We start from the raw sequence: 21,554 nt of genomic DNA on the forward strand, positions 1-21,554 counted from the left end.
CCCCCTGTGCAAGCCAACTCCGGTTATAGTGACCAAAATAATCACGGTTATCAGTATTATCACCGTATTGTAAAAATGTGCCAAAAAAGATTAAAATGTACTAATACACACTGAAACCATTTCAACAAGTTTTATATTGAAAACTACAAATACAATTGCCATTTTGTTTGAATAAAAAATAAAACAGCAGCGAATACCTTTTGTAAACATATGAAAATCAAAGTGTGCATTATTAAGATTTTATATTTTATATTATGACCCCGTGGACAATTACATGAAAACAAAAGTCTTTAGAAGACAGTGATTGTAAGTGCAATGAGCCCAAAAACTGACATAAATACAGAGCAGTCTGTAGCGTTTCTAGATCTGCTGGTTGGTTGACTGAACAGCGTAACGTGTTCTCATGTGCAGCGGACGAATAGACTCTGCAGACACACGACGCACACAGCAGCAGAACAACGTGTAGCGTTTTTACAAGAGCAGCAACACTGAGAGCTTCAGTTTCCACGCTGTTAGCAAGTCAGAGACAAACCAAAGCTAAAAGTTAGCTCGCCCCGCGTTCACTGTGAGGTCATTTTCTTCAGTCATCAAAACTAAAATACGACCGGACTTCAGAGTGACTGAAAAATCTTGGCGTGTTGTCGTTGACCCAAACAAACCCACGCTGCATGCTGCGCATGCGCGCCTGCTTCTGGGAGACGCTGGACAGCGTTTAACGTGAGATTATAAGAGCGCGGTTAACCGGACCCGGTTATCATGGTAAGTAAAATGTGTACGGTAATAATAACCGGCAGGAATTTTACCATGGTTTACCATTAAAACAGTAATCGTTTCATCCCTAATCAGTAGTTTAGTTTAGTATTATTTGGATTTCTTTATATGACATTTGATTACGAGGATTCGTAGATCATACATATCGGACTGACTGCCAATGTCTGAAATAGCAGGACCCCTGCAAATAAAACTGAGTGGTTTATATCAGCACTGCTGGTACTAGGAGCCACGCCCCAATGTGAGTGAAGGTGCGAGCATCTGTTCATCGCTGCTTGCAGTTTTAATAACATTTGGAATTCATAGTCTTACGTTTACACTCTTTTACAACAACCCTAGCAGCATATAAATACCTTTTCAATTCAGTACTTTTCACTTTTACTTGGAATGTGTAATAGCAGCGCTCCTACATGTCAGTAGAGCAAGTGCTTCAGCTGTAGTGCTCTAGCTTGAAACACACTTTTAGGCTGTATTTTGTCAACTAATGTAGCTGTTATGTATATTGTTTACAATAAAGGCAAATACAACATCGGATTCTTGTGCATCATGTTAGCATCAGGGGTCAGGAGACACAAGGCTACAGGTGAAAGTTGACTTTTTAATGAAAAATGTAAATAAATCTGAAATCGAATACCTTCTTGATGTCCTTGTTCTTCTTCACTGTCCACAGACCATCTGAGAGCTTGTCAAAATACTTCCTGGCTTTAGGAGCTGCATCCAACATGTGGCTGGGTGGAACCCCCAGAACCTCCACAATCTTATTCATCTGGTCAACCTAAACACACACACACATTCATAATTAGTCTTGGTATCGTTTACCTCCATGTGGATTAAGGTGGTAACATACCACAAACATGCTGCTGCAGACACATGTTCTCTCTGTGACTAGAGTACAGTTAATGCCATTCAGGACACTGACTTTGAGATTGGCGGAGACACGCAGAATCCCTGTATGTGCTCATACAAACAAAACTTCTCATTATTTAAATGTCTTGTCTGAACCTGTGTCCTGTGGGGAATGAGCAGCAGCAAGAGGGAAGTGGTGCAAACAGGGGAAATTTATTTCTGTTTTTTTTTTTTTTTTAAATGTCAATGTCTAACATTCAACCATTCTACACTACCTCTTATGATGCATTATGGAACACTTAACTAGATTGTTAAATGTAGAAGAAAACGATCCCTTAAGCTCATGTCTGACAAACAACCAAACTCTCAGATTAACAAATACACAGCCATTAAACACACTGAATCAAATGTGAATGTTACAGTAATACTGAATCATTGCCCAGCCCTACTTTACTAATATGGTTTATACTGGTGTTGCTTTTACCTCATTGGAGCCACTGAAGAGAGGCTCTCCTGTGTGCATCTCCACCAGGATGCATCCCAGAGACCACATGTCGATGGCCAGGTCATACGGCATTCCCAACAGAACCTCAGGAGACCGGTAAAACCTGCTCTGGATGTACTGATAGATCTGAGAAAGATGAGATGGAGATGAAGATGAGTGGATAGCTCAGTTAAACACTACAATTACTTTCAGTGTTTCCCACAGAATGACACCGTTTCCGACAACAACTCAGCTGTTCTAATGTCAACATGGCTGTCCTGGCTAATAACCTAATCTAAAGGTGGGTGACAGCATTATGTTAAGAACATAGATAGACTAACTAATCAGAGTTAACTTAAATGCATTAGTATTGGACAGATTGTTCACGATACTAACCATTCAACACCGGACTGATATTTGACTAATAGCCACTCTCACACTGCCTTATTTTCCACCAATTTGCTGGCTCGCTGCACTCTATTAAAAGGTATGGAGACAGAAAGGGGGGTCCAATTTCATCCGCCTCTGAGCCGGGAATGCAGTCGGCATGCTGGTGTTGTATTACACGTAATGTTTTTTTTCCGAAGCCGCTGGTTCCAAAAAGCCGGATCGCTATGTGAAAACACATATGGTTACGGGATTATGCTGCAAACCTTTGTTCAGTATGAATGAGTGAATGCGGCATAGTGGCGAATATTCTTTCCGTGTTTATTGCGGGAAATCATTTGACTTAGTTTGTGAGAGAGAGAGGGAGCAAGCGAGAGGAGGGACTGAGTGAATATCTGTGCTGCATGCAGCTCTCCAATGAAATACAAGTTTAACAATTTTAAATAGTAAATCAATATGTGATAGTCACCATTGACATTGTGGCGAGCCACAAATAAATCAATGTAGGGGAAACACTGACTTTTTTACATTTTGAAGATTTTCTTAGTATTATTCATGTCCAGCCTATTAACCTATGTTGCGGATCAAATGGTGCGTCATTAACAACTCTAAAGCACCCTTAATTTACAGGTTGAATTCCAATGAAGTCATATGACACATGACTGTGTGTGGCCTGCTGTTCTAGTAGCTGACCACTGCAGTGACCCAAGATCTCCTCCTAAAGCAACAATGTCAGCAGCCAGGTCTGTTACTGCCATTCAGGAAATTAACTAAAAGCTTAAATGAATCTAATTTGTAATGTCGTTCGAAAATTTCAAAGTAAAAGCAAACTGCAAAAATGTTCCCGTGCTTTTATTTTGTAGGTAAAACCACTAAAGAGGAAGTGATCACGTGAGTAACTGTTGCTGTCATGACTGAGATCTATTTCAACACCGCTATCAAAGTATTTATTTATTAAAATTTTTTGACACTATCAAAGCACGGGAGTTTTGGTGAGGATCCATAACCACCAAGAGAATGAATGTGTTTTCCTTGTCAGTGTTGTAAAATGCCTTTGTAAACTTTATCTATTATGTGGTTTATAAAGGACTGTGGTGCAGAAACAGTGACTGTGTTTCACACTCTTCACATTCTTGCCTTACATTCTCCGTGTTATCTGTCAGTGTTTTACTGAATAAAGTGAATAGAATTTCTTAATATATCTACCTAAAGAAACCTAATTTCTTGACCGGCTGCTCTCTGCTGTCTCAGATGACGACCTCTTTTGTCCTGTGTCGGCTACTGTGGCTGTCCTACACTATTTGAAAGGGGAGGGGGTAGACTAGACAGTTGGTTGCAAATTGCAACCTCACCGTTAAAAGCCACTAAATCTTACACACTGAACCTTTAACTGGGACATGTGTATGATGCACTTATTCAGCATTCATTCCTCTATTTTCTAAACCCTAATGATGAAGGTCACTGCGTGTGGAGCTCCCAGCAAGCCCAGGTAAGGTATAATGAATTATTTTATATTAGTAAGTACACTAATAAATGTACTTTTATATGTATATTTGGAAGGTTTGTGTGTGTGTGTTTGAACGTGTCTGGATGCTGACCCTTTGTCCGAGCTGGCAGGAGGACCCAAAGTCGACTATCTTGATGGCAGACCTCTTGGGGTTACACAGCAGGATGTTCTCTGGTTTCAGGTCGCAGTGGATGATTGACAGCTCTGGGGTGGCCAGGAATAATAACGCTGTGGACAAAAGAAGAAATCCTTCTTATTTTTATTATCAGGACCATCTACACTAGGTATAGACTATGACTGTGACTGACTTCATCTCACTATACAGCCCTAAAATGACAACTAAATGTACCTTGTAAATCAAAGATATATATTTTACAATTATAATAATAATAATAATAATAATAATAATAATAATAACTACAGCATGCTTCTTAAATTTTGGGAATAAAACTGCATTTATTGGCAGAAACAATGCACTCCTACACTTAAAGGGAAAAACCAACTGTCAAATAGTTTCCACCACCATCCTGATATACTGTACATACATAATAATTATTAAATGATGTCCTTGTCTTACTGAATGGCATCTGATTTACAATATTTTTGATGATGTATGAAAACTGCATTAATCCATTTGTTTTGGTCACTTGGGGGAAGACAACAACAAGCTAAAACAATCCCATGTGTGACACTAGTGTTTCCATGCACACACCTGTACAGAGCTGCTGTGCAAATTTCCTGGTGAGGTTGAGGGAGACTCCTCTGAAGTTGGTGTTCCTCAGCAAATCGTACAGGTTGTAGCTCAACAACTCAAACACCAAACAGAGATGGTTCCTAAACATAAAGTGACGCTTCAGGTGGACTGCACAGAGACAGATTGACAGACAGACACACACAGAGACAGATGGGAGAGACAAGGAGGATGGTTAAGGTATACACTGAAACAAGAGGTGACATCATCCAAACTTCCATTACAGTTTATATAGTTATGGAATGTGTTAGCCTACTATGACATAATTATAAAGATAGCTACATTAAGAGCTTAAAGTGGTTACTAGCTTTTACTGGAGCTTTCAATACCATCTCACAGTCTTCTTCAGAGGGTGTTGTTAGTTGTCAAGGAGATGGCTCACTTTTCCTCCCGTGAGTTTAGTATGTTGATGACAACAGATGCATCTCCATGATAACTGAACAACTCCATCTGCTGATGAAGACAGTGAGATGCTTTTTAGAACTCGTATCTACTCGCACTAATAAACTAGTAAGTGTACCTTGAGTATTTCTATGGACTTCACACTACGGTTTTGATTTATCGGTTGTATATTGTTTAGTGTACTAGTTTAAGGAGCTGTGGAGCCTCCTTCCTAAAAGTTCAGGAGTGTTAAATGCCTCAAGTCAACAAGTCATGTTGTCCTGTTAACTTTTCCTTGACAAGAGCTTTTCATGTCCTGTGGGTCCTGAGAAGGCAAAAATCATAATGACCAATATTTTGGTCAAATCTGACCTTCATTTTTCCACATCATCCGTGTGAGGGTGTGTTTGTGTGTACACAACAACTTGTTTTGTTGAAATTCAGCCATGGTGTTTTGTCGGGAGATGCACTGACTCAAACAAACGCTGAGCAAGAAAAGTTTAAATAAGTAATAGTTATTATTTGTTAAGCTATGTGTAGAGAAAAAGTCTGCTAGCCGCTAAACTAATTTCTGCAGTGCAAAATAGCGGAGGTAGCACGTTATAGGTTGATCATCTGGGCTCAAGCTCAACTCAACATGCCACAGCCTACTGAGAGGGACCTGTGGGCTTTTAGGGAGGGGTGCTGGATTTATACCAAAAGACAAAACCAGAGCATCTCTGTGAAACGGAATGCCAACATTAATTGTTTTATCTGGATCATCTTGTTTTCATAATTGTTGGAAGCCTAAATTGTAATAAAACTAAAATTTGATTAATTACACAGCCCTAGTCCGGAGTGATGGTGACATATGTTACATACTTTACTATCTTGCCTGACTTGAAGTTTTGTCACAGGACCACAATAGAAATAAGCTTTAAGCTTTATTGTGTTTTCATCCTCTACAACTGAATTGTGTTTCAGGACTTGCTACTTGCAGTTTTGTATTTACATTTATTATTGTCTTCTTGGGGTCTAATGTTCAGTAGGTACACAAGGGCAAAAAACAGACTTTATAGAAACTGAATTGCATCTGTGAAAGATAACTAATAACACTTTGGGATGCAGCATGGGACAATACGATACTGGTGGTTCGATCACTGGCTCCTCCGGTCTGCATCTGCACCTTGCATGACAATCACTGTATGAATGGGTGAATGTGACATGTAGCTTTACACTACATGTTTACCAGCAGACCCGTGTGATCATGTCTGTGTATACAGACAACTAGTGTAGTGTAAACAGACTCATGTGTTATATCGGACCCCTGCACTCTCCCACCACACTGTAAGGTGTGTGTGTTGTCCATCTTACCTATGTAATATTTCATCTCAGTGTCATGCTTGTTCATGAGTTCCAGCAGTCGTAGTTCAATCTGTGCCTGGTTTAGAAATGCCTTTTTGTTCTTAATGATCTTAATGGCAACCCATTCCTGCTCATGGTGGTCGTATGCCTTCACCACCTGTAGACAGACATCACATGCTATGATAAACACATAGTTTTTCATTCTCTTCATTAGACAGGGAATGGCCTGGAGCCTGATGTCCCAGGCTATAAGAATGTTGATTTGACATGTCTTGTCGTGTGAGTCAAATAAGAAGAACAGCTTCTTCTTTGATTGAAGCTAATGGGGATCTTGATAAATGTACTGAAATCCACTTAATATAACTGAAACTGAAAAATACATAAGAATAAAACAGTTCCAGTGTATAAGTGTATTTTCCAAAGTATTGAACTATTCCTTTAAAAAAAGCACAGAAATGTACAGACTCCTAACTTATTACTGACTGAAGATTTAATAAACTAGCAATAAATGTGGATTCACTTCAGACTCAGTTCGACCTCACCTGTCCAAAGGAGCCCTTCCCGATCAGCGAGTCTATCTCATAGCGGTCCAGCCACTTTTCTCCATTTTTGACAATGTAGTCGTAGTTGTCGTCGTCATAGCCATCATTGTATACTTTTCTCTCCTTCTTGGTGCTGCTGTCCTCTGGAGGGACCTGTTGGGCCCGCCGCTTCTTCTTAGTATAGTACACCTGTGGACGAAAACACTGCTTAGTTTTGCTCTGCTTTATGGTACATTTAGTTCACACTGAGCCTGCTTAGTCTGGTTGAACCCAACCCTGAAATGTTTACTCCCTTGGTGCGTTTCGTTTGGGCTGGTGTGAAGTCTTGGCTCGGACTCCGGTGCGCACCAAAAAACAGCACTGTGGTCCGCCTCAAAGAGGTGGTCTCGGACCGCTGTCAAGTGAACTCTGAAGCGTTTCTGGTGTAAACGACATCCGATCTAATCACAGGAAACTACCACTGTATGTGTCATTTCAAACAGTACTGATGTATTATTACTGTACTATTTAAAATGTTAATGTTGTTATTTATACAATTTCATATTTATCAGAGTACGTTTTATTACTAAGAAGGTTTTCACTGTATGCCAGTTCACCTTGGTGTCTGGTACATACAGTAAAATATATTGAGAGAAAATAAAAAGAAAGGCAAAGTACTGCAACAGTTAATAACAGAAGGTGGGGAGTTTGACTGGCGGTACACCTGTCAAACAGTGAGGTGAGCTCAGGGAGGACAGAAACCTTCCGTGGAGCATGCTTGATCTTGATTTTCATACAGATTCTGAACACATAAGCTTCTGGGTTTTTTTGCATGTTTGCAAGAACTTCACAGATTCACTTTGCATGACAAACGCAAGCAAATCGTGGTATGATCTGTGATAAGACGCCTGATGCAGAGTTTCTTCAGCTTTATTCAGTTATTTAATACCTGCTAAGAGACGGTGCTCTATGCTGATATCCAGGTAGAAATTTGAAGGAGTGATTGTCTTTTTCCCAGCTGATTATATGACCAATAACCGAACGCCATTTCCTTCACTTGACTTTTGCTTTAGTTTTTTGCTTTTGTGACTGCAAATCAAACAAGCTGGAAATTTTAAATAATGTATCATTCTGGCCACCCATTCTGCACTTTGTTCCCCATTTTTAAGGGCCAGTAATGAAAAATAAAACATCTGCTTCATCATTGGATCTGTTGCACTCTGTTTTGTCTGTGCCGCCCCTAAATTGCATTGCATTACAGATCTTACATTTTGGTATTAAATGTAATTTATATGTAAACAAAAACCTCTATCTGACAAGGAATGACCCAAAGACCAACACATACATAGGTGTGTGTGTGTGTGTGCGCGCGCTATGGTCTGTCTCATGTGTCATACCTCATTGATGTGCTTGTAAGTTTTGATGAGGTCAACAGAGAGTTTCCTCAGTGGGGCGCTGGCAGGGTCTCTGAAACTAGGGGGGATCCTCCGCTGGAGTATGGTCATATCAGACAGCACCTACAAAGAACAGCAACACTTCATACACATGTCTCAACCTTTAGTTTAATAGTATTTCAACAGGGATGGGACAATAATACAATTTCAATATGTCAGGACACCATTACCAGTGATTTTAAATATTCACATTATTTAAAAACGGAAAAACAGTGTATCAGTTCAAACTCGTATCTTACAGTACACCTTTGCACCAACAAAGTTTGCGCCAAATTAAAAAAAAATTGATAAAAATAACAATTCTCCACATTTAAGAATTCAACAATTTCCCCTTGGGGATCAATAAAGTATTTCTATTAAGTCGGATACTACATTATAGAGCAGCATGAAGATATCTGTGCATCCGCATCAGTAATTACAGGCAAAGTACACCGTGAGGGTATTATACCATTAGTCATCATTTTGTCCATTTTTCCCCCAAATGACTACATGGCATTACTGATGTATGTAACTGTTCTTCAATCAGGCAGCATTTAGTTATTTTGTTTGTGTTGAAGGCCAACTTCACAGAGTGGAAACAAGGCCTCACATTCATAGCTTTGTTGGATCTCGCTGCCTGAACCTTCTTAATCTGAGTGTGAAGGAGAAGCTGCTTCCCACTTTGCCATACGGCTACCTGCACAAAAACTACAGATGCACTGATTGCATTTTTCCTGGCCAATTCTGATTTTCTTTCTAAGAAGTTTAATTGACCGCATACACAAACATTTGTGTCACTTTTCTTTCTTTCTTTGCTTTTCCCTTCAGACACACACCTACACCTGTGTCTCTACATGTGTCCGCTCTGGTGATTCCTCAGCAGTCTGTTTTATAATGTCACCCCCCCAAAAAACCTTGTGTTTTGTGGACTGTTTCACCTGTGTTTTTGTTTTCACAGCAGCATCTGATCTGTGTGGAAGTGGCTTGTTGTTAATGACGTAGCGCATCGAAGCGATTGACACCGTCTGTCTGTGTCTTCTAAAATAATACCAGTCTTTCTCTCAGTGTTTCTCTGCCAAATGTAGCTTGGCGGTCGTCAGTATACCTGGGCTTTCCTGTGAGAACCGCAGGTTGCCGCTTGAGCGATATTCAGCATTTAAATAGTTCGAGTCAAACCAAAAACACCGGAGAAAAGGGCAAGAAACATCTGTGTGCACACTTACGCATGTGTACACGGAGCTTTCAAACAGTAAGCAGTCACCGCTGCCTCCCTGTTTTCAATATAAACACGACTGCAGCCGTGCAGCCAAGGTCAGTGGCAGCAGCAGCGGCAAGGAGAGGGAGGGCGGCTGCCACTCTCCAGAAGTCACACAGCTCTTTGCCGCTGCATTTGAAAATTATGATGGTTAACATTTCTTAACTGGTCACCGTGTGACCATGGCAACTACTTTACAGGTATCTGAGTTCCCTGCCTCATTGACCTCTTCACCAGCAGAGAGTAGACAGATCAAGGTAGAGAAACGGCGTTGGAGCAATGTCAGCTTCAGAGTTGGATTACCCGGTCTAGGGTCATCGATCGTCGCTTGAACCGGAAATTGTTCTGCGCCGCCATTTTGCAGACTGTCCCAATGATCTTATTTGTGAGGATCAAGGAGCGAACTCTGAGGAGGCGAGGATACACGAGTGCAGCCTTTGCAGAAGCCTTTTGCTGACCAACATGCCCCCTTATTGGAAAGCTGTTATTGATTGGACGCTGCAGCCGATCTGATACATCGGCACACCACCGAAGATTCATACAAGTGAAGACAGATTAAAAGTGTCAGTCTAGTCTGTGTTCACAAGTCTGAACAACAAAAGCACCACATACAACTTTATACATTTATTAAAACAGAATTCAATTATCTTTTTTCTCCCACTAATTTGTATTATGGAATCAGTTAAAGTCTAAGAGATGGAAAGTCTGTCAGCAAGAAACACTTTTGTCAATCATTTAATGTCACATGTGGCTGATCATTCCTGAGTGTTTAATACAAATAAACGAAAATAAAATGTAGTAAACAAGTAAGGAGTCGGACTAAACAAGGGGCCTCAAACTCAGACTAACAAAAGGGAATTAAAGGGAATTAAAGCATACACATCCAGCCGATCTCACCAACTGCACCTGATGAAAGCAGCGGCGGCTCCATCAGTAAAATCAGCTGATGAAATGTATGAATGAAAGTGCTGCCGCACTAAAAATAAACAAAAACCTGTTTGATTCTGATGGAACGCAGTGGTCGATAGGTGACAAGTGATGTGACTTAAAATGTATGTAGCATTAAAAGATTTCCGAGGATGCAATAAATAGAGAGCGTAAAACTGAGTTAAAGTCAGCTTAGATCATTTCAATTTCCTCTGAAACATTTAGCCTAATAAATCAGAAGACACCATGATCATATTCTGGGTTATTCAATAGGCCTAATTAATGGGCTCTACAATCATAAAATCAGTAAATACAGATGCAGATATTCAATAAATAATTTAAACGCATTCTGCAAATAGGAATGATCTTGTGCATCTGAACAGGACACAGTAAACAGTATAAGAACACGTTCTCATCTCAGGGCATCAAATAGGCCAACTAGGCTTTCAGAAAGCCTGACAAAGTGTTGGTAGCCTATGTGACGCCCTGGGATGAGAACGGGCTCAGTATAATTATAGAATTCAGGTTGTTCAGGTAAGAGCTACAAACAGAAAACGTGCTGCTCTGCAGTGATAACTGAGACTTTATTAGGTTAGAATCAGCGCAGTCCACATGTGCAAACAAAAACTTTATCAAAACTCTCTCTAGCTGTTAAAGCCGAGCTGATAGCTGCGATCAGCTGCCGCCGTCATCAGAAACAGACATCGCTTCACGGGCCGTTGTAGGAAAGGACATCTCATTTCTCGAAAAACATATTTCCTTGTTTCTTCTCACCCTGCATGGAAAAGACTCACGTGAGGGAAACATGGATGCAATTAAGAGAACTGAGAAGCGCCCCCTGTCTGAAAAGTGTTCTAGCAGTATGGCGTGTGTGGAGCACTCCTGATGATTACCATTGATTACCATGGCAATCAACAACACTTCTTACTTCAAAGCATTTTCAGATTCACCTCTGTGAGGCTTACACTCATGAACTGGATGGAATATCTCAACTAAAATTCAACAAGCCCACAGAGCCAGTAAAAAAAAAAATTTTGTCGATAGATCAACTCTTCCCTGTTTTCCAGCTTAGGGAAACATTATGAGTTATGCAACGTTTAGAGATAGTTACTACATATGCTTATTCTTGCTCGCTCTGTCTGTTGCAGATGTCTGAAAAGATGCACCTTTAATCAGCAAATATTTTTTCATGCGAGATTGTTTGCATGTTCAATTGTTGAGACTTTAATCAAAGGCTTCTAGTTTACAGGAAAGGGGTCTCCAAATAATTTTCAAAATCAAAATATCGGCTTTTAAATCGGCTCTTGTTCACTTTAATATCGGCAACCCACATTAGTCAGGCTCTAATAATTATGCATGTATGTTTTCCATCACAGGTTCAAGTAAGCCTTGTGTACAAGGACGCTTCCTTTTTAAAAAGGAGAAAAACTGTCACAGTGGCTGTGCCTGTAGTGGCACTTTTATGGAACATCCAAAGATGAATTTAATCTTGTGGGTTAGGGGCTTCGGATAAATCTGATACAATTTAGTTCCCACTTTTGTCTCGTCTTTACAAAGTATCGTGCAAGTGTATATTTCTCGCTGAAATACGCATTTTTTGAAAATTCAGCAATTTCTTGTGAAAAGTTCCCAGAGTGAAACTTCTAGCTGCTGAAGCTTCAGGTATGTACACATTTAATGGCATCCAGCTTTATGTAAAGCACACAGTGGCTACAGAGATATTATATGGAGAACTTAAGAACTGCAATTGCTTAGCTTGGTCACTGTTTTACCCTAGAAGTTTCTGATGTTGTTAGAGGTAGTTGATAGTGAAAATAACTTCAAGTATGCTGAACGAGGGCTCAGTAATGTAGTCCCTTTCAGTACCGCTAGATACAGTTTGTGATCTAGCAAAGTCATCTCCTCTGCAAACCTACTGCTCACTGCAGTCACCACTCTTTTTCACAGTGAATGCAACAATATTACAACAGTGTTACTTCCTACTTACTAGTAGTCTCACTTTTAACAGCTTGACAAGGCTTCATTGTTTTAATTTATACCAAAAAGCGAATGACAGAATGTAAACACATCCCTCTGGTGGTGCAGTGCTGCTATAACAGACAACAGGTGAAACCGGGGAACTATAAATCAGTTCCTTTGCAAAAGAGGCATGTACGGCAGATCCGTGGTAACACTGCGTGTTACCTGCTGCTGCTCGGCCATGGAGTGGATGGAGCTGAAGGAGGGGTGTGTATGTGTGTGCTGGCTGGTCATGGCTGGCTCAGCGAGGGAGAAGCCCTGGGCAGTGGAGGAGGAGGAGGAGGAGGAGGAGGAGGAGGAGGAGGTGGGCGGACATCCTGAGCTGCTTACACCTGGGGAGAGAGAGAGAGAGAGGGAGAGAGAGAGATGATTAGAGAGGGAAACCCCAACATTACCAATCTGTTTCTTTGCCTCTATCTTTCATACGACAAGGCTACTGCTGTTTTTGCACCACATGTGCGTCACGCTACAGAGCTGAGGAAAAGTTAGGTCAAACTAGACCACAACTGATTTTGGATATTTGAGGTGTATGTCCTATATTCATATTTTTATATATTAACAAATAACATAAACAAAAATTAAATAACTGATATAATATGTGAGATATGTGGGGTGTTTCACTGTGTAAAAATAAACTTTGGTGCTCCCATGTGGACAAACTATGTAATGGAGACACGGTTTCTAAACAACCTCAAACATAATTTTTGTACTGACATTTCCTCTTACTTATAAGCCAACATATATGCTGCTGATACAATAACAATATATCTGTGATAACCTTCAAGCGGCTGATAATGTCATGTTGAAATGACATCAGTTAAATTCATTAATCGGCAAATGAATCTTATAACGTGTTCCTGGTTTGGTCTGCCAAGTGTTCATCTACAGATGTAAGACATGATCAGGAGGACCAGATGGAAGCTCTATTGACTAAGGTTTAGCTTTTGAGAGAGACTTGTTTGCCAGGTTGGTAATAATCCACCCTTTCATTAACAGCGCACAACTGTACAAGACGGCCCCTCTCACCAATGCGCATATCTTAGAGCATAACAGAACTGGACATCTCTGAAAATGAGTATCACAATTCTTTCCACACATAACTGAGATCAAATTTTCTCCCACAATTCCTTCTCAAACAATGTCAAACGCACACCAGGGAGTTGTGACCATCACGGCTCAAGGGTGAGTGAGTAATGCTAAGCTAACTGTTGGACTGACTTCATATTATTCTGGTCAAACTATCTTTCAGTCTTGTCAGCCAGGCTAAGAACCTACTGCAACATAGCAAGTGAGCTAGCACATGTGGGTTAGAAAACAGCTTACTGCATAATTAATGATCGTCAGATTTCTAATGGACAGGGAGTGGCTCAGCTGCTGACCGTGTCTCTTCCTCCAGTTCAGCTTCTGGACTGAGAGGAATAATGAAGGCTGCTGTTCTTCATAACGGACAGGCTCTCTCAGAATGAGCAGCCAGTGGAATACTGTACAAGTGTGGTGTCTCTGTCCGGCCATGTGGGAAATATCAACAAAAAGCAATACCAGGATTTAGAAATGTGCTTAAAAGAATGCTATGTCACACAGCAGTCTGTTATCAGCATGACTGAACCATTCTGATAACAGACTGCTGTGTGACATAGCATTCTTTTAATATAGACTCTTCTATCAAATATACTGTGTAGAATGACACTATGGCACTTGTTGTACACAATTCATCATTTGTATCCAATGTAGCTAACGTGCCAACACACCCAAAGAAGCTCAAAGGTTTTGTCAGCATAAACCCTTCTTTTGCAGTGTCAAGGTGCTGAGCTTCTTGAGCTTTAGGCCTAGTCCACACGGACACAGGTATTTTTAAGTTTTTCCTCCTTTGTTTAAAAAAACCCAAAAACTGTCCACATGAAAACGCAAAAACACGCTATCAAGCACTGTCAAGAGCAAAGCATCAGGCAGCGATATGACCCTAACCGTAAAGCCATATTGGCCAATCGCATCCTATTAAAACTGTAAACAAAGCAGGCAGTGGCGCACAATCTGACATCAAACATAGCAGATAACAGCACACACTCTGACGTCCCAAGGCAAAAACTCAAGTTTTCCTGTCTACACGACAGCACTGCAACCGGTGTTTCTGAAAATCCTCACCCTGGCAGGGGTTTTCAAAATATGTTCCGTTTCAGTGACCTGATACTGCGTTTCCACGTGGACGAACGGCCAAACCGCATAGAAAGTGTCACGTTTTTGAAAATACCCGTGTTGGTGCAGGGGCTTAGGCAGAGGGGTTACATGCTTGCCCCTCACTTTTTTTATTTTACTTTTAATGGACACATTCTATCACATTTCTATTGTCACATGTGTATCCTTCATCCTCGCGCTACATTCAAGTCCGATGCAATTTGAGAAATTATATTGTATGTTGTGCTTGTATTGCGTACTTAAGACTTTATAGCCTCTCTTCAGGAATGACTCTCAATCTGCAGCACTTGTTACAAAGTGAGAAAATGACAGAATAAAGTCGCTAACCCTGCCTGTCAGCTCGCTCTGCTCCTTTTAACTGCATTTATCATAAAGGCTGTAATACCTGTGCACTCCAAATTTAGCGGCTAGCTTGATCGCGTTCTCACAAACGAGTGACAGAAACACAATGCTGTTCAAACCCTTAGTTAACGTTACCCTAATGACCTCAAAAGAAAAGTGGTTGTCTTGAGTCGGATGCCAAAGTGCGAGTTTACAGCAGTGGGGAGCAGCGATGGAAACACAACGTTATAAGTCTTTAGTGTTAATATATTTTCGGGTTCATTTTGAAACTATGGAAGAACAATCAGACTGTGGCAGGCCGCCATAGTAGCGTTAATTAAAGGGAAACACTGCCTTCAAAAAGCCAGTCTTCTTTTGATCAGGGAACGAGTTTTCTATAAGAGGATGCAGGAATAAAAGAAAGCTATGTTTATGCCTGTTTAAAGCAATGCATGTGACAAAGCATCAAAATACATTTTCTAACCCACCAAGTATAATGGAGTTTGTGGAAATTCAATATCAACAAGAATCCATGTTGTGAAAAACAATTTGACCTACTTATGTAAAATAAGTAGCAAATGTCACCAACCGGCTAACGACAGAAATGTTATTACAATTTAAAATCTATATACGCATATGTATGTCTGTACTTGTGTTCCGTTGTGTGATAAGCTACAGACGTAATCCAATCACTGTCACTGGGACTGTTGTGGCGCTCTGGGTCCTGGCCTGCTTACAGATATGACAATGCTGGAGAGGGAGAATATCTGCCTAGTACTGACAAATCTGCACCGTCTCTTTAAGAGACTCAGAGGCACTCACAACACTTCCTCAATCTGGCATCCCCCTTCTTAAGCTGCAATTGGTCGGGGCCTCCTCTTTCTCTGTCAGCTGATTCGCTGTTGGTATCTAAGGGCTGGCTGGCCAGCACTCTATAAATAAACCCAGTGCTGTCTCAGCAACCAGCCTACAATACTCATTAGCTACTTCTCTCTCTCCTCTTCCGCCTCTCTCCTGCTAAGCAAGTAGCTTCCAATAGCAGGCCTGGCTCTCAGCAGCAGCAGTCTGACATACTCTCCCCTAGCAACCCAGCACACCCTACCAGCTGCTCTCTCCTCCCCCTTTCCTTCATCATCCTTCCTGCTCTCTGAAACCTTGCTACCTCTGAATCTGACTGTCTCTTCTATTTATCCATCTGTCACCCATACATCCCTCTATACGTACGCACCTACAGTACTGTGCTGCAGACTTTTTAGGTAGGCGTGGAAGAAATGCTGTAAAGTAAGAATGCTTTCAAAAATAGACATGTTAGATTATATTTATTAATTAACAAAATACAAAGTGAGTGAACAGAAGAAAAATCTAAATCAGATCTATATCTGGTGTGACCACCCTTTGCCTTCAAAATAGCATCAGTTCTTTTAGGTACGCCTGCACAAAGTCAGGGATTTTGGAGGCATATTGTCAGGTGTATGATTAAACAATTATACCAAACAGGTAATGATCACCAATTCAATATGTAGGTTGAAACACAAATTATTAACAGAAAAAGAAACAGATGTGTAAGAGGAATACAACTGGGTGAGGAACAGCTAAACTCAGCAAAAGGTGAGGCTGCAGAACGTTAGTTATGTACTGTAACTCCAGATTCTATGAGTATATGCACAGTCCTCTAAGACTATCGCTAATGGGTTTAGCCCTCGCCCGCATGCGCACCACTGAGCAGCTTTGTCAATGCCCACCAGCAGGATAGGCTGAAACCATGGTCTCACCCTGTGTATAAGTAGACAGCAAGACAGCTTTTTTTCAGACACTGAGAGAGCCAGTGAGGACCATAGCTTAAAGGGCTGCGCCTGTACTCATAGAATCTGGAGTTACAGTACGCAACTACCGTTCTATTTGGTATAGGCTTCACCCTCTAAGGCTATCGCCAGCCTGACCTGAAGGAGCTTGTGATGCTCTCTGGGCTGAAGGCAGGTTAGGACGCAGGACAGCGGAGCTGCTGTTCCCCTGTATTCTGAGACATGAGGGAGCCACAGAGAGGGCAGCCAGATCGCTGACTCTCTTGGCAGATGTCAGGGCCTAAAGCAGTGCGGTTTTCAGCCCCGCCATTTCCATGGACTGAAAGGGGCCTTGGGCGGAGTGCGTAAAACCAGTCCCACTTAAAAGTAGCAGGGTAATAAGGCCTGCGTACACCCTCTAGGAAACGCTTCACCAGTGGGTGAGCGAACACTGTACTGTTACTGAAACCTTTGTGGCAGGAGGAAATAGCAGCAGTGTAGATTTTTCAACATATGAAAACAGCTCTTTCTCCATCAGATGCTGGAGGACCAAGGACACAGGAGGAGGAGGCAGGAGGCAAGCCACAGAGTGGACGTAGCTCTCGCTCACTGGATGGTGCGTACCACATCCTGCGAGAGACCTTCTAAGTAGTGGATAGCACCTGATCAACCCACTTCAAGGCGGGACTCTTATCCAACATGTAAAATTCCACGCAGATTTGAATATGTACAGTGAAGTTACAACAACTTCTTGTGTAATGGTGAAGCATGGAACTTTGCCACAGAAATGAAAGACTGTTTAGTTAAAATGCAGTGAGTGGGATTTGAGCCATCAATCTTTGGATCTGAAGGGTAATACCATAACACCTGGACTATTATGACATAGTGCTTAAGTAATGTTATTAACCATGTCCTGTCATCTACTGTGCTTACATAAAATGTAATGCCTACAAAGCACCAAGAACTGATGACCACAAATACGTGCCACAGCACTGTTTTGCTTGTAAATTTATTTTCTCTGAGTCCAGTCCACTGTTGCAAAATAACATGAAGACACAGAGAATCAGATCATCAGATAGATTTTTATTGCACCTTCAGCAACATCGGCTGCCTTCTCTTCAACACACAGCTTTGCTGCTCACTGGAGCAGTGTTGATGGGCTATTCTTCGCGACGGGTAACCAATCAGATAGTACTGTGGGCGGGACGTTGAGCAAATAAATAAGTAAATCAATAAATAAGTTTAAAAAAAAAATTATATATATGTTTATATGAGCAAACCTAGAGAGAGAGGGGGTTTGGGGGTGCAGCAACCCAGTCAAGATAAATAAGGGGGTGCATTGCCTAAAAGGTTTGGCAACCACTGCTCTAGGTGGTCATGTGACACACTGATAAAATCGCCTAAAAGCTGTAAAACTCTTCACTTTGGAAGGAAATATCTCCTAAACATTTTTTAGCAAACACCAATAACAACTTGGAAACATCTTTTCTGCAGTTTAAAGCTCAAATGGATGGTCTGTAGATGCACATATGCCAGAGCAGTAAGCTCTTGAAGATGAGTAGGTTGGAAGAAAGTTTAGTCCCTTCTTCCATTGAAACCCATTCATTTTAAAATGCATAAAAATATTAAATTTAAAATCAACCATTACAGACATCAATAAAGAATAATAAGGAGCAAAGACAACAAAAGTGTGAGAGCTATAGCTCTGTCTGCAATGCAAAGAGTCAGATGAATTGGCCACTACAGGACACAATCCAATGGACGAGTCTGGGTTTGGCGGTTGCCAGGAGAACGGTACTTGCCTGACTGCATTGTTCAATTCAATTCAATTTTATTTATATAGCGCCAAATCACAACAACAGTTATCTCACAGCGCTTTTCATAAAAGAGCAGGTCTAGACCGTACTCTGTGATGTTATTTACAGAAGCCCAACAGTTCCCACCAAGAGCAAGCACTAGGCGACAGAGGCAAGGAAAAACTTCCTTTTAAGAGGCAGAAACCTCGAGCAGAACCATGGCTCAGGGTGGGCGGCCATCTGCCTCGACCGGTTGGGGTGAGAGAGAGAGAGAGAGAGAGAGAGAGAGAGAGAGAGAGAGAGAGAGAGAGAGAGAGAGAGAGAGAGAGAGAGAGAGAGAGAGAGAGAGAGCGATTGTGCCAAGTGTAAAGTTTGGTGGAGGGGGGTTATGGTGTGGGGTCGTTTTTCCCGGGTTGGGCTTGGCCCCTTAGTTCCAGTGAAATGAACTGTTAATGCTTCAGCATAGCAAGACATTTTGGACAATTTCATGCTCCCAACCTTATGAAAACAGTTTGGGGAAGGCCCCTTCCTGTTCCAACATGATGCGCACCAGTGCACAAAGCAAGGTCCATAAAGACCTGGATGAGCGAGTCTGGTGGAGAACTTGACGGAGTCCTGCACAGAGTCCTGACCTCAACCCAATAGAACACCTTTGGGATGAATTAAAGCGGAGACTGTGAGCCAGGCCTTCTCTGCATATGGAAAGCAATGACATTGACAGCACAAGACAGGGCAATATGGATGCACATCTCTTAGTAAATAATATGAATGTATTTAGTCCAATCATTGTAGAAACAGTAGGGCTGGACCCGAATATTCAACAATAACGGTGGCCCGATGGCCTGGGGCCAGTAAAAAGTACCGCTGGGACTGTTGAACTAGCAATTACAAAAACATTAGTATTAAAAAAACGAAAACAAAAAAATTGCATTAGAAACTCAACATCCTGCAGTTGCTTTGCAGCTCATGGTGCACGCAACTGTTACAGTTATGTGACGAGTGGTTGTCAAATGTTATTTCCCTAATCTCAATCAAGCAGCAACCTCTGGGTCTGACAGTGAAACCAAGCAGACGGAACTTAAACCTGCATTCTCTCTAACGGCCAGCAGGGGTCTGCTGGTTGCAAAAAGAAGCCCGGCTCCATTAGAAATAATGGTAAAATGTTTCTACTTCTCAGCTGATTTATTCCCTCAGTAAACACTTTTATAATGAGTTTATGGTCTCAGTCGCTGGTTTCAAGTCTTCTTCAACACAGCATGACATTCATTTAGTAAATTATGGTCCTATTTAGAGGAAATAGACCTGAAAGCAGGGGAGGCTTTAGGGCGGGACTACCTTGGGATTGACATTTCGCTACCATGGCGACCTGTCAACCAGGATAGAAACGACTTGTATCCACTGCTCTGTGTATTAAATGGCTGTCAGCAGGAGAGAGAGCACGTCATGTTTGAGTCTGTTAGTGTGTTTTGTTTTAAAAATAAAATGTTTTGTTAACCTTTATATTTTTTTATAAATTTTAAATTACATTTTAGTTTAGTTTTTTATATTCAGGATGTATTTAATAACTGATTAAACATGTTAACAGTATAAGATAACTTATAATTCTTTGGTTTTGTTGTAACACTGATAAATATTTTTGGAAGGAGGGCCAGTAAGTTTCAAACCTACCCGTCTGTGGGCCAGTTGCAAAAAAGTTTAACGTTGAGCCCTGCGAATATTCGATCATTGGGTACCACATTCGATTGTCAATCTTGAGATTCGAATATTGAGGGTTTTTTCGCATGCCTGACCTCCGTACACATCAGTGAATGTAACGCTCTAGTTCACATCAAAGAGAAAACAAAATGAAGCCCTCAGCTGTGTGAGAGCACTTTAAACTGAGTGATGACAACTGCAGTGTGCTAGTTATGGCGTTTATTAATTTTACAACTGCTTAATTTCATTACAGATCAAAACAGTCAAATTTCCTACATTTTAAAATGAATCAGTAGGCTAAACTGTACGTGTTGTAACATAATAATAATAATAACATATTAAAAATTATATTAGGCCGATTATAGAACATTTAGTATGCTATAATATGCTATAAAAAGTTAGAAGTGAATTATCACATTAACAACGTTGTTTAGTCCCGCTACTGGAAATAGCGCTTATCCCGTCTGCTCTCTCCGGACCCCCGCCGGCTAAACTATTCCCGGATTCTGCTCTGGACCTGCTCGGACCAGACTCTCTCACGCAACTCCTCCCTTTCTTAGTCCTGCACTTGGGTCTGCTAGCCTAGCCATAACAAAGTTAAAAACTAAGTTTTTAACTTTGTAGGCTATGGGGCTACGCAGAAGCTAAGCTGTCGCTCGACATGCACCTCCTCAAAAATGTAACTACACGTCGAGTCGACACGTACCGTAAGCACTGTGATTGGTCGGCTGGGTAGCCTTGCAATGCCTCTGAGCCGACCAGAAGTGCCCCGTGCTTTGTAGTAACTTTTACTAGTGGCCAAAATGGTGGCTCAATATATTTGACCGTCACAAATGACTCATTTTACTATCAGAATGTGATCCATTCGGTCGATAACATTTGAAAAGGCTACACCAGCTGCACATATACAATTTTACCCCTATTCACGTTAGCGGAGCACTAAACTGGAAGTTAGGCTGCTCGACTGGCAAAGTCAGCACAGTGGACACTGTAGCGCTACTGCTGAATAGCGTTTGGGGGTGTAAGGGTTAGAATGCAGAATGACGGATACACCAACGCACTATTAACGGTTGCCCGTTAATTGGAAGGTCCAATCCCCACTTCCTCCAGGCTACATGTTGAAGTGTCCTTGGGCAAGATAC

General features: G+C 41.3%; 1 protein-coding gene across 4 annotated transcripts in view; it reads right to left on the minus strand.

Moving 5' to 3' along the window:
* The window catches only part of dyrk1b (dual-specificity tyrosine-(Y)-phosphorylation regulated kinase 1B), an 80,206-nt gene that overhangs the window by 10,527 nt on the left and 48,125 nt on the right, over nt 1-21,554 (minus strand). For all 4 annotated transcript variants that reach the window (XM_038710336.1, XM_038710334.1, XM_038710333.1 and 1 more), the window contains exons 2-9: nt 12,792-12,958; nt 8,390-8,509; nt 7,014-7,202; nt 6,481-6,628; nt 4,708-4,857; nt 4,087-4,223; nt 2,102-2,248; nt 1,406-1,546 (exon numbers count right to left, since the gene is read on the minus strand). In XM_038710336.1, the coding sequence (XP_038566264.1) occupies nt 1,406-1,546; nt 2,102-2,248; nt 4,087-4,223; nt 4,708-4,857; nt 6,481-6,628; nt 7,014-7,202; nt 8,390-8,509; nt 12,792-12,860 (1,101 nt within the window). In that variant the 5' untranslated portion in view covers nt 12,861-12,958. The remainder of the gene's footprint in view (nt 1-1,405; nt 1,547-2,101; nt 2,249-4,086; nt 4,224-4,707; nt 4,858-6,480; nt 6,629-7,013; nt 7,203-8,389; nt 8,510-12,791; nt 12,959-21,554) is intronic.

The sequence above is a fragment of the Micropterus salmoides genome, unplaced genomic scaffold, assembly GCF_014851395.1.
Source record: "Micropterus salmoides isolate LMB-PRFRI ecotype aquatic unplaced genomic scaffold, ASM1485139v1 Ms_hic_scaffold_11, whole genome shotgun sequence".
In the NCBI taxonomy this organism is placed as follows: Eukaryota; Metazoa; Chordata; class Actinopteri; order Centrarchiformes; family Centrarchidae; genus Micropterus; species Micropterus salmoides.